This window comes from Schistocerca americana, chromosome 6 (assembly GCF_021461395.2).
Source record: "Schistocerca americana isolate TAMUIC-IGC-003095 chromosome 6, iqSchAmer2.1, whole genome shotgun sequence".
NCBI classification, from domain to species: domain Eukaryota; kingdom Metazoa; phylum Arthropoda; class Insecta; order Orthoptera; family Acrididae; genus Schistocerca; species Schistocerca americana.
The window spans coordinates 349,425,466-349,438,686 of record NC_060124.1 but is presented as its reverse complement, the minus strand read 5'-3'; the positions used below and the strand labels follow the sequence as shown (position 1 = coordinate 349,438,686).

Genomic DNA, 13,221 nt, shown 5'->3' with positions numbered 1-13,221 from the left:
ATGAAACCAGTCGGAAGACTGTCAGTGATTTTCAGATGTAAAACTCTCACTGATTTGTACACTTGGCATCCATAATCCTTCCATGACTGCTCAATGTAGTTTACTGTGTCTGCTCTCCAAGATTTGTCACTGTGGTGCTTAAAAATATTAAGTGTCTCATGGGAACTTGCTTGAGATTCCTCACATGATGTAAACAACAGAACTACTTGCCAAATAGAACACCCATAACCCTCACTGAGTCATGTACCTTCATAAAAGTGTTGCTTATGACTATTCTTCATGGAACTAAATGCATACTGAACAACAGAGATAGATACATATAGTTTTTTATAGTGAAAGTTATTGCACTCACCAACCACTTCTCCAGCCAGCTGGTGGTGAACTACGACTTCTGTGTTGCTATTCTAGTTGGAGGAGAAGCAAGACATTACAAAATCTACAAATCAGAAAGCCTGATCTGTACTCCTCATTGTGGACATGGCAACAGCAAATGTGGCAATACTTAGAGTGATCGTGAGGAAAGCCGTTCTCTTGCTCAAACCAATCTGACAAGTCTATTCAGACTCGGTTTAAGAAGTAGTTATGCTATTGGAAGGTTTGTGAAAAATGGGATGTCACTGAAAGCTACATTGACATTATTGACAATATTATACCTGCAGATTGTGTGGTAGGTATTCTCAAATTTAAAAAAGTTTTGCACTAGATGATGCCCGCATAGGAAAGCCTGTCCTACAGATATCTCCATCAACGTCAGATTACTGATGATAAGATGACATTTCCTGAACTAATACTAAAAGTAAATAAGAAGCTACTTGGATTCAAGAACCTAGACAAAAAAGTAGTTTTAACATTCTGCTTGTAACATTTATTATTACATTTATTTGCATGAAGGTTACTTGCACAAAAATGTTATACATTTGTATAACATGAAGAGTGATATTTCTGCAGTGTTCCAGGACATAACTGTACAGTTAGTGAGGACAACCCTAGGATAACCACTTACACACATATGGTCCTCCATTGGCTTTGGGAGAGGTATTAACATCACATCACTCCAAGAGTCAGTGAAGACTACTGTGTCAAACATTGCTGAATAAGATGAAGAGTTTTCATTTTGTATTACTGATCATGGTGTGTTGCACATTATGGCCAGGGAAAGGAAACATCCAGTTTTATGTGAAAATGAAACTTATACAACTTAAAATGCCCACAGTTCCAAAAAATTCAAGTATTACTGCAATTCACAGTGGTGAACTGGCATCTTATGCTCTAAGGCAACAATTCATAATTTAAATATACAGAAACAGTACAAATCTTAAAATTTGGGGCTGGATCACAAGATGATGCATCGTGCATTCATTTTCAGTGTTGCCGAACATTTCAGATAAAAATACTATATGACAGGCAATGAGTATGTGACATTTAAGCTAGTCACACATGGGCAGTTGTTTGAAGGAGCTGTGCTTATACCTTGTCCTAGTCATTTGTACAAAAAATGTATCACTTGGGTCTCATTGCAGGAAAACCTACTTTACATAACAAGAATCACCAACCGAGCTTAAAGTTAACCTAGCCATGCAGGCTTTCTTCTGGCACAATTTTCTCAAATTTTTCTTGTGAAAGGCAGTATGCTGGGGTGTGGGTGGACAGTAAGGATGTGATTAGTAATACAGTAATTATGTGATGAAAGTTATTTGTTATGGTATTCAACACCATTGTATCTCATCTGTGCACATTGCCCTTCCAGTGTTTCTTCTTCTTCTTCTTTTTTAACTGCATTGTGATACCCAGAGCACAACCCTGCTATTGTTACTTCGTTATGGTCTACGAGCTGACAAACAGACCATTAGTTCAGACACATTTACAGTTATGAATAATCAGATTTACAGCCATTATTGGCTTTCTTTGTGAAATATCAATTATTCTTTCACTTTTAGTTCTGAACACAAGCCAATAATCAAAACACTAAAAGAAAACTAGTATATCCAGAGGCATTCCTGGCTTTGCAGGAACTGATTGATTCCCCATTTGTTGTCACAATAATATTTAAGAACAAAGTTATCGTTAATGGCATTTGGCAGCTAAAATATTGGCCAAACAGTTTGTTTCTAGTGAGTGTTTAAAGAAAAACCATTGTAAAAAAATTAAAATTTTATGTCAAAAATTTTGTTATGATGTGTTTTATGATTTCCATAATACATTAATTCAGCAACAGTGGGTCAGCGCACTTTGTTCAATTTTTCCCAATCAGTCACTTGCAGAAAAGACTATTTAAAGTTGGTTTCCAGAAATTCATCATGGCCATTCTTTGTCAGTGATGAATTCCATGAAGGCTGACCAAAATTTGTACTATGCACAACATTATTGAAGAGGAGTGGTATATGGCTTACTGTTAGACAGAGGCATCCTTAGGTGTATTTAAGACTGCAGTAAATTGGAGTGTGAATGAACATTTATCTGTAAAAAAGATTTGTCCCCAATTAATTCCATGAAATTTGATTTAAGTTCAAAATGAGGCTTGTGTTAACTGATGTAATGAAATGTTCAAAAAATGTGGCCAAGGGGATGAAAAATCTGTGTACAGCTTCTTAACAGGAGACTAAATTTGGAATATTTTCATACCAACCAGAAGCTAAGCAGTAATCAACTGTCTGGCAGTTCCAATATGAACTGAAAACAACAAAAATGGTTTGTTCATTAAGCACTCCCAAGAAAATAATCGCTTGATTCTTTGGTTACACTGGACTTGTTGCAACCGTTGGTCCAGAGCCGGGCTCCTCAAACGTGAGCCCCATGAATTTTTCTGCAATTTGCACAGTGATGTGTAGAAAAATTGTTTTCTGTGATCTTTGATCTTACATTTCAATTTTGACAACACTTAACTTTTATGTAAATAAATGACAAAGAAGTGTAACCATTTATGTGTCACAGCTATTGGTTGCATTTTAGCAATGATAAAAATTCATAGTTTTTTATTGTGATGTTTGGGCAGTGTGTTGCCTCGACTTTTGTCATTCGAATGTAAAATTATAAGTATTTTAAAAACATTTTGTATAACTTCTTAAAACTTTCAAATTTTTCTGTATGCCTCAACCACATTTGACCCTTTTTTTTCCAGTTTTGTTAGCTTAACAATCATCTTCAAATCACATTTGCTTGCCTTGTACAAGACCTTTGCTTCTTCCACAATATTCTTATTTTAAATCCCCAGGAAAAATGTGCTATGTTCAGCCACATTATCTGTGACAGCAATTGAAACAAAAAGCCTGTATAGCACTGCAAAAAAAATTTTATACATTGAAGTATCCACGTAATTTTTCTGTTACAGTCAGAGATTTGCCATGTAAGCTGTATTTGAAGTCAATAATAAAACATGAAATTTATATACATTGTCACACTGGGTAACTTGTCCAAACAGTAAAGATATATGCAAATGGGTTTATACATGAGTATTGCTGTAACTATGAGTCTGCTTGCAGTTACTGGCTATAATGAAAATAATTACATGGATACATCAATGTACAAAAATTTTGTAGTATGCTGTACAGGCTTTTTGCTTCAATTGCTGTCATAGATAATGTGGCTGTGCATACCACATTTTACCCGGAAATTTAAAATAACAATGCTATGGATGATGCATTGATATTGTGAACTGTGACTGCATTTATAATACTACACATGATCTGGAGGTGGTAGTTGAGCTACCAAAACTAGCCATCACTTCACAGAAAATTTTTAATGTTAAATGTGCTGCATCCTGTTATTTATTATTAGTGCAATGAGTGTGGTGTCTCTGCATATGAGTATTTGAAATGGCTGCCAACTGTATCAGCGTGGGTCGGCTGCTGGAGGCCGCCTGTGGGAGATGTGCACATGCATGATCTCTGCCATGCCGTCTACCGGTGACTCATGTATATATATATGCACAGAGCAGCACTGACTCTCTCCCTGTATGTTATTCTAGTTTGTATTGCTCACATCAATGTGCTATGTCTTGTGGAGTGCCGAGAGGCTATTTTCATTATATTTCAGAGGTTATGAATAAAGCCATATTTGTACAACTGGGATTGGTTTTGAGTATCACTTGGTTACTACTCAGTTGATGATGAGTTTGGTTTCTGTGTGTGCAATCTTTATGTCCGGTTTCGTCAGGTTTATTCATTATGGATGCTGTGCTACTGGCCCTAATTGAACAGCTTTCTTCAGCTGTGACCACTTGTCAGCTTCCGTTAACACACAGGGCACCATACCACTGGTTCAGCCACCCACTTTTCCTCTGTATGAGGATTCAGCCGAGAATTGGGAAGTTTACGAAAAAAAACTCAAGACAGCACAGTGCAACAGTCCGGAATTTGTGGAAAGCCTTTTTCCTCTCATGGATTCCACCTGAGGTTCGTCAATTACTGTGTCAGCTTGCCTCTTTACAAGAACCAGCAGCTCTTACTTTTATCACATGTGCAGTTTATTGCCTATCTACTATCGCAAACAAATGCAGTGTGAGTTGGATTCTGCAGATGCCACAAGAAACCAAACCAGTTGTACAGGACCTGGGCAGCTGAACTTCATGGTCTTAGCCATAAGTGTCAATTCATTATTGATGCCCATGATGACTCTTATGCAGACTCTACAGTGCACAGCGCAATTATCTGTTTAGCTCTGGACAAAGAAGAGCACCTGGAGGCTTTACTCTGTGAAAACCCCCTATTGGCAGGCGTTTTGCAAGTAGCACGCTCTTTTGAAGTTTCTCGGGCAGCAGGTGACCAAATTGAAGTGTGGGTGATGTGGCAGTAGTGTCACGAGATGTGCCCACCAGGATGATTAACAGCTTGCTCAAGGAAGCAGCAGTGGTGGCGGTAAACATGCAGGCCCATCGCCGGCCTGACAAATGCTGACCCATGCAGCCCACAACCACCACAGCGACAGTGTTAGTGTTCCCTTTTTGCCATCCTGCCCTTTGTGTTTTGTCCAGCATGAACATTCGGCATGCCTTAAGAGCTGGGCTACTTTTAATGATTGCCAGAAGAAAGGCCACATCACCTCCATTTGTTGTTCGCCAAAGGTTACTCAGCATATCAAAATGGACATAAACTGTGTTATCCAATATTGTTTATTGAGGTAAGTATTTCTGCCAAGTGCTCCAGCTACAGGTCTACAAAGATGCTGCAGTGATGGTATTGAATTCTCAAACCTATGTGAGTTTAGGCTTGCCGCTATTGACAATGTTAGTGTGGAGGCTGGTCAGTTATAGCAAACAGAACATTGCGCTGTTGGTACAATTTATGGCATCTGCCTCTTACAAGTCAGTGGTTTCTTCCATTACATTTTTGGTGGTTGCTGATGCTGATGTTGAGAACTTGTTTGGGATGGATACATTTCAGGCATTTGGATTTTGCAACACCAACACAGTTCTCCATGTGTCCAATCAGGTAATGTTTTTTTTCAATTTGAAAGACTGTGTGAAGAGTTTTTGGAAGGTTTAAGGTGTGCTACGAATTTTTCTGCTCATATTTCTTTGAAATCCAAGGCCCCGCCTCATTTTTATTGTGCACATTCTATTCCTGTCATCCTGAAAGTGGAAGCAGAAATTGACAGACTTCAATCTCTAGGGGTGGGGCATCTTGCATAGCCAGTGAATGGTTGTCTCTGCTGGTTGTAGTTTGGAAGCCGTCGGAGAAAATTCACCTCTGTGGCGACTTCAGTACTGTAGTCAATCTACAGTCGATTGTTGATATATATCCTTTCCCATGCCAGGAGGAATTGTTGGCAAAAATATCAGGTGGCCAGTACTTTTCTAAAATTTATTTGTCTAAAGTGTATCTAATGGTTCCTGTGTGTCTCGGAGAGTTCTAGTTTTGAATACTCCTTTTGGTCTCTGTCAATATTTGTGCCTTTCTTTTGGTGTGACTAGTGCCCCTGCTATCTTCTAATGATTTTTAGAGCAGTTGACTATACTTGTCCCAGGTTCCATTAATTATCTGGATGATATTGTTGTCATGGGCACCTCCACGGTTGTTCACCTGAAAAATTTGCACACCTTGTTTTCTGTCTTACAGTCTGTTGGCTTATGGCATAACCTCACAAAATCTCAGTTTTTCAACTTTCTATTGTTTTTTGGGGTTTGAGGTCTCACAGGATGTGGTTCGCCCTCTGCCAGACCACATCTCTGCTGTTACTTCCATGCCTCGCCCCTCCTCCATGAAGGACCTTCAGGCCTTCCAAGGAAAGCTAGCCCACTACCATAAATTTGTGACGGGGTTGGTCACATTAGTTCACCTGTTGCATACCTTGTTACAAGAATGTACCTTTTTGCTGGAGCCAGGATTGTGGGCCTGGTTTCAAATGTTGTCATTAAAACTCCTCTCCGATCCTTGTTTAACTACGTTCGCTCCAGACCAGCACTCAGTTTTAGTGACTGATGCCTCACAGTATGGTCTCAGCATGGTCCTAGTGCACCGATGTGCTGACAGCTCTGAACAATCTGTTGTTTTCACCTCTAAATCTCTCACTCCTGCCCAGCAGTGTTACTCTCAGGCAGAAAAAGAGGCTCTTGCCATCATCTGTGTTCTCTGGAAATTTCATGTCTTTTTTTTTTGTATGGTTCCAAGTTTCACCTTATTACTGATCATAAACCACTAGTTTCCTTGTTTCATCCTCACATTTCCTTGCATGACAAGGAATGCTGGGCACTGTTCTTGTCTCGCTACAATTATGAAATCCATTTTCAACCTACATCTAAATGTACCATTGTGGACATCTCGTCCCACTTCCCTCTAGGTCCTGATTCCTGATCCGAACTTTGATCATGAAGAATTGCATTGCTTCCATCTTGATAGTGAAATGCAGGCCACAGTTTAAGGTTTCCCAATTACAATGTCATGCCTAGCAGCTGCCATTGCGACCAACCTGGTTCTCCGCCAGGTGGTTTGGCTTATTCAGCAGAGTTGGCCAGATAAACTGCTGGGTCAGCCTTCTGACTCCCTGCACAACTATTTTTCCTTACAGTGTCGCCTCTCTGTTTCTGATGGTGTTTTGCTGTTATCCGCAGAATACCTCTCTGCCAAAGTAGCCATTCCTGCTGCAGAACAGCACGAGGTTCTACACCTTCTCCACCAGGGCCATTGTTAGTTTCGTGTTAGCTAGGAGACATGTTTTTTGGCCAGACATTGATGGCAAATGTCAAAATCGTCCATTTTGCCGTGGCTTGTGAGCAATGTGCCGACAACAGGCAGCTCCCAGGGCATCCCTGTCTCCTTGGCCCACTCATCCCCAGCCATGGGAATACTTTCATGTAGACTTCACAGGTCCCTTCTTAAATTCCTATTGGCTCTTGGTTGTGGATGCATTTTCCCAGTTCCTAACATTCTCTGATGTGCATTGGCATTGGCTGAGGTCACAGTTTGTATGCTTTTGATGATTTTTCCTATTGAGGGGTTGCCTTGTTCCTTACTTTCTGATAAAGGGCCACAGCTCATTTCTCTGACCTTTCAGTCGCTTTGTTCCCTTCACAGCATTCATCATATTATGGCTCCACCATTCCACCCTCAATCAAATGGTACATAAGTTCAAGTCCCACATGAAAAAGTTTGTTGTGGAATCTTCACCAGATGACGCCCTTCTCCATTTTCTGAGCACCTATTACTTCATGCCTCGCTGAGTCACTTTACAGCTGGCAGCCGTGCATGTTCCTCCACCTTCTGTACCTGTGCTGCACCTGCCTTGCTCGGGTTCGTCCAGTCACTTCATGCTGGTATCGCCGGTGTGGCCACTAGGTCTTGGTTACCTTCCCCAGTGGATACCAGCTACTGTTGTCCACCACCAGGGATGCCATCTTTGTGATGACCTTATGGCCTATAAGCTGGTGGCACAGCATTTTGATCAGTTGCCCCCTCCCCCCCCTACTCACCACTGGAAGCTGACAGTTCAAGGGTGTGGCTTCTGTCACTGCAGCCTGCCCAGTGACCCTCCGCATTGAGCCCGTCATTGCCCACTGTGGGGACACCTCCGTTCCATTGACTGCCTCTTCCACATGCAGTGCCCTGGGGTTCCAGCTTCCAGGCACTGGATGCCAGTCTATCTCTGGCTTCAGCCTGCTGTTCTGGTCAGGCCGCCTCTACTGGCCCCCTTGCCACCAGCCCCTCAGCCATCTTTGCTGGTGTGTCCAGTCCTGTCTCCTCCATGCTGGGATGTTCTTCCTGATGACAAGTGATGGGACCCTCCTCTCTGGTGCTGTTGTCGGGAGCCATGCACTCCTACCGCCCTTGGACGTGCTGGCATCCCCATGCACTACAGCCCCATGCTCCAGTGCTTGCCCAGCACATTGTCCTGCTCCCTCCATTGGAAGCAGCTGCTGCCACTCCGGATCTGATGGATGTGTCTCTTGTCAGGCCGCCGATGTCTCCACCATCACCTGGGTGCCCAATTCGCATGAGGGAGAAGTATGTTGTATTCTGCTACTAGTGCATGTCAGTGAGAGTACACCAAGAGAGATGTTGCCGAATGCATGTGTTTCAATCAGCTGCCACCTGTATCAGCACAAGCCAGTCACTGGAGGGCACTTGTTGGAGGCGTGTGTACAACGCACTCTCTGTCGCACCATCTCCTGGTCATGCGCTGTGCAGCATTGGATGTCTCCCTCTACATCATTTTAGTTTGTATCGATCACATCAATGTGCTGTATCTTGTGGAGTTCTGAGAGGCTAGTTCCTATATAGTCCAGAGTCATGAATAAAGCCATAATTGTGCAACTTGGATCAATTTTGCATATTACTTGGTTACCACAAAAATATTGAGATAATATATGGAAAATTTTGAAAGTTTTAAAAAGTTTTATAGAAAGTTCTTAAAGTTTTTATAATTTTACAATTGATTATCTGCTTACAATCACTTTCTCCTATTCTGGCAATGTCAGATAATTTCACTTTTGCCAATTTCTGGTGTATGGAGAACTACCAGCAGCTTTTGGATATATCCACCAAAAAGCTCTGGTACAGTGAACCCATTCCAGGAATCCAGTGGGATCTCCAGTCACTCCTCAAATCCATAGGTCCATACCTTAACCTCCCCCCATCCCCTTACCCAAGTCAATCTCCCTCCTCATCCCCGCATTCTTACCTTCTACATGCTTTCTAAAGTACATAATCCCAATTACCCAGGATGCTCCATTGGGGTTGGTACTGTGCCTCCACAGATCTCTGCCCTTGTGAACCAACACCTTCGGCCTATTACCTGTAACCTGCCCTCCTATATACAAGACACCAACTATTTTCTCTTCTGACCCCCGCAGTTCCTGTTTCTTTACAATCAGGTGCCCTGCTCCTCACTGTCAATGCCACCTCCCTCTATACCAACATCCCCAATACCCACTATCTATCTCAGAGCCCAAATGGCTCCAAACTTACAACCTCTTTCCTGGTCACATAACAAATTACATCCTCACCCATTACCTTTCTTTTGAAGACATCACCTACAAACACATCCATGATACTGCAGTGCACATGCATATGGCACCATCCTATGTTGACCTATTCATGGGCCTTATAGAGGAATTCTCCCTAACCTGTCAGACTCACTCACTCTTCACTTTGTTCAGATTCATTGATGACATCTTCATAATCTGGACTGAGTGTGAGAATATGCTGTCCACATTCCTCCAAAACATCAACAACTTCTACAGAACCTCAACACCTTCTACAGAACCTCAACACATTCTCCTCCATTTGCTTCACCTGATGCTCCACATTCCAACCTACCTTCGTCAATGTCGACCTCCATCTTAACAGATGGCTACGATAGTAACTCCATCCACATCACAACTATCAACCAGCAACAATACCTCCACCTTAACAGCTGCCACTCATTTCACACCAAGATGTCCTTCCATACAGCTTAGCCACACATGATAATCACATCTTTAGTGATGAGGAGTCCTCTTCAAATATGCCAAGAGTCTCACTGAGCCCTTCACTAACCGAAATTACCCTCCAGACCTTGTCCAAAAACAGCTCTCTTATGCCTTGTCTCCCTACTCACCTACCATCCCCTACAACTCCACTCTCTGCCCACCTTGGAGAACCCCTCTCATGACTCAGTACTACCCAGGACAGTAGCAGCTGAATCCCATTCTCTGCCAGATTTTTTACTACCTCTTGTGATGCCTTGAAACCAGAAATATCTTCACCACTGTCCTCACCCCTCCAACAATAGTTTTCCACCATCCATCCAACATATGGAATATCCGTGTCTCTTCCTATTCCACCCCTGCTCCCAACTCCTTGTCCTGTGGCTTGTATGTCTGATATAGACCTATGTGCAAGACCTGTCCCATCCATCCTCCTGCTACCACATATTCCAATCCTGCCACAGGCATCTCCTACCCCATGTAAAGCTGGGCCACCTGTAAAAGCAGTCATGTGATCTACCAATTTAGCTGCAACTACTGTGTGCATTCTGTGTGGGTACAGCAACTAACAAGCTGACTGTCTACATGAATGGGCACTGCCAAACTTTGACCAAGAGACAGTTGGACCACACAGTTGCTGAGCATGCTGCCCAATACAATCTGCCTGACTTCAACAACTGCTTCACAGCCTGTGTCATCTGGATTCTTCCCACCAACATCAACTTTTGTGTGTTGTTCAGGTGAGAACTTCCTCTGCAATGTACTCTTCTTTCCCATAATCTCCCTGGCCATGAGATGAAAGTGGCCATGTATGTGTGAGTTGTGAATTTGCATGCGATTTTGTGTTGTCTATGTCTGATGAAAGACTAAATCTGATAGGTAAATAATATCTATCAGTCTTCAACGTGCCTGTCTCCCTCTCATCACTTCCTTTATGTGGTGGGCTGTAGTATATTCCTAGATTACTCACTTAATACTGTTTTTTATACAGTTTCTGCCACTGCATGTTTATAACCCACACAGTTTTAATCCAAATGTTTCATATTTCGAAATTTGTGTTAACAATAAGTTATGGACTATAACAGTAAACTAGTATATACAACTGTTCACTGTGTTCTACAAAGAGCTCATGAACTCTAAGATCAGATGTTTATTTCCATAGATTCTACATGTTCAGTTTTACATGCTTATTAAGAATTGTGTAGGTGTAATAAATAAGTTTGTAGAATATATGTCAACATACTTTCATATTTGTGATCCAAAACAAATGTTTCATATTTTACCAATTTAAGAATTTGTGAGGGTTCATTTATATTTTACATTACTTCACTGTGATCTTCGGCTCAGATCAGTCTGCAAACTCCCAACTTGTTAAATATTCCTCTTATCTGTAGCATAGCTTAATTTTTACTAAAAACCAGGACTTGGCAATTCTGACCTTTTAAGGCTTTTATTGTGCCTTTAAATACAATACATATTAGACAATAAGTACCTTGTTAAAGGAGAACATCTGTGTAACGAATAACAAGTCTTATATTTCTTTTTCCCCCAATACATACATATATACATTATTCATATAAACTTCTGGTCACTGGTATTCTTTGACAGCTTGGCTGTCGCAGAAGACTCATTCCATCTTTTACTACTTTACCCATCAAGACTCCAAATATGTCTCTAACCCTCTTGTAATGGCACATAGCCCCGGCAGAATACCTCATTCAAATAATAAAATATACAAAACAGAACTTGTCCCCTACTAAATCTTCTTACATACAAATTAAAACTTTACATTCTGAACGAGTGTTCATTTATATTCAAAACTAGTATGAGATTTCACTTCCACTCAACAAAATTATATATTTCCAAACTTTGGCTACAAAATATCCAGAAAATCTTGCATCCTCACAGATTCTACTTTCAATTGTCCTCCAAATCAGCAAATTTCATTGGGAGAATTCTTCTCATATAATAAAGATTTTTTTCCGAGAATTGCTCTGTAAGCTTGAGTTCTTTTAGTATAATTATTGTTTTTTTTTTTTTCCTAGTTTCAACACATTCAGAGAAGTACAGGTGCTTTATTCAAAAGAAAATACCTCAGTTTCAGATTGGCCGTTCAGTTCCTGAGTGATGAGCAACAAAAGTCATGTGAGGCACTGTTCCACAAACTGTTATCCGAATCAGCTTCACATCTTGGAATTAATATGCAAACACTTGAAGATTTAAGAAAACTTTATGTTATGGAAGGTGTATAGCTCACAAGAATATTAGTGTTATACTGCTTTTGTACTAGTAAGAGATTTGTGTCCTTTGCTAACTAAACAGTGGAAACACTGAAAATAAATTTTATTGGAGCACAAGTACTAAATTAATACTTTGCTGTAGTATACATTTTTATTTTATTTGTTTATTTCATCTACTTGATTACATCAGCAGAACAAATTACAATGTGCTATTAGAGAATACAGTACACTAAGTAAAAATACATTTACATACTCAACAGTATACATCTGTGTTTTAAAGTCCTTGGAAGTAGTACACTGCAATGAAAGAATAATTCATTTTAAATATTAAAAAAGTTTTCAGTGATGTACAATTTTGACTGAAACTTGATTACAATATAACTTTAAGATTGTTTACCTCTTAATAAACAAGAATATCTACACAGTCCAGTCACATTAATGTGACCACCTGTCACAAGCCTGAATAACCCATTTTTGTAGTGTGGATATGCAGGAAGAGTGTAAACAATGTTCTGAAAGCTATCAGTAGTATACAAAACCATGCTGACTCTGGTATTGTGGCCAGATGTGCTAGATTTCTCAATAGAGGATCCATGGTCCGAACAGCCCAGCTGAGGTGTACCATAATTTTGGACTGGGTTTAAGTTCAGGGAGTAAGGTGGCCAGGGGACTACAGTAAAGTCATCCTGATGCTCTTCAAACCACGCATGTACACCGTGAATTGTGTGACTTGTGTATTGCCTAGCTGGCAAATGACATCAGGTTGAGGCAAAAACAGGTTGCATGTATGGATGGACACGGTCCCCAAGGATAGAGGTGTACTTGTGTTGATCCATTATGCCTTCCACCCTTGGTTGAAAAACCAGTGATATGCCTTTTTGGACATTAGAAAAATCACTATGCTTCTGCTTAAAACAAGAACTGCACTGTTTTCTGCGTCCCACTGACACACTTTATGTACCCTCCACTGCTAGTACTGCCATCTGTTAGTGATTATTGTACATCGACATAAAAAATAGGCAATGGTCAGATTAATGGAACTGGACTGTGTATAAGCTATAATATATAATTCATATAGTCTTT

The 13,221-nt window shown here is 40.7% G+C and overlaps 1 protein-coding gene across 1 annotated transcript in view; it reads left to right on the top strand.

Annotated features, from left to right (window-relative positions):
- LOC124620143 (coiled-coil domain-containing protein 103-like) overlaps positions 1–12,150 on the top strand; it is a 34,194-nt gene extending 22,044 nt beyond the window's left edge. Inside the window, exon 4 of the mRNA XM_047146813.1 lies at positions 11,997–12,150. Within this exon, the coding sequence (XP_047002769.1) occupies positions 11,997–12,150 (154 nt within the window). The remainder of the gene's footprint in view (positions 1–11,996) is intronic.
- Positions 12,151–13,221: the final 1,071 nt, after the last annotated feature.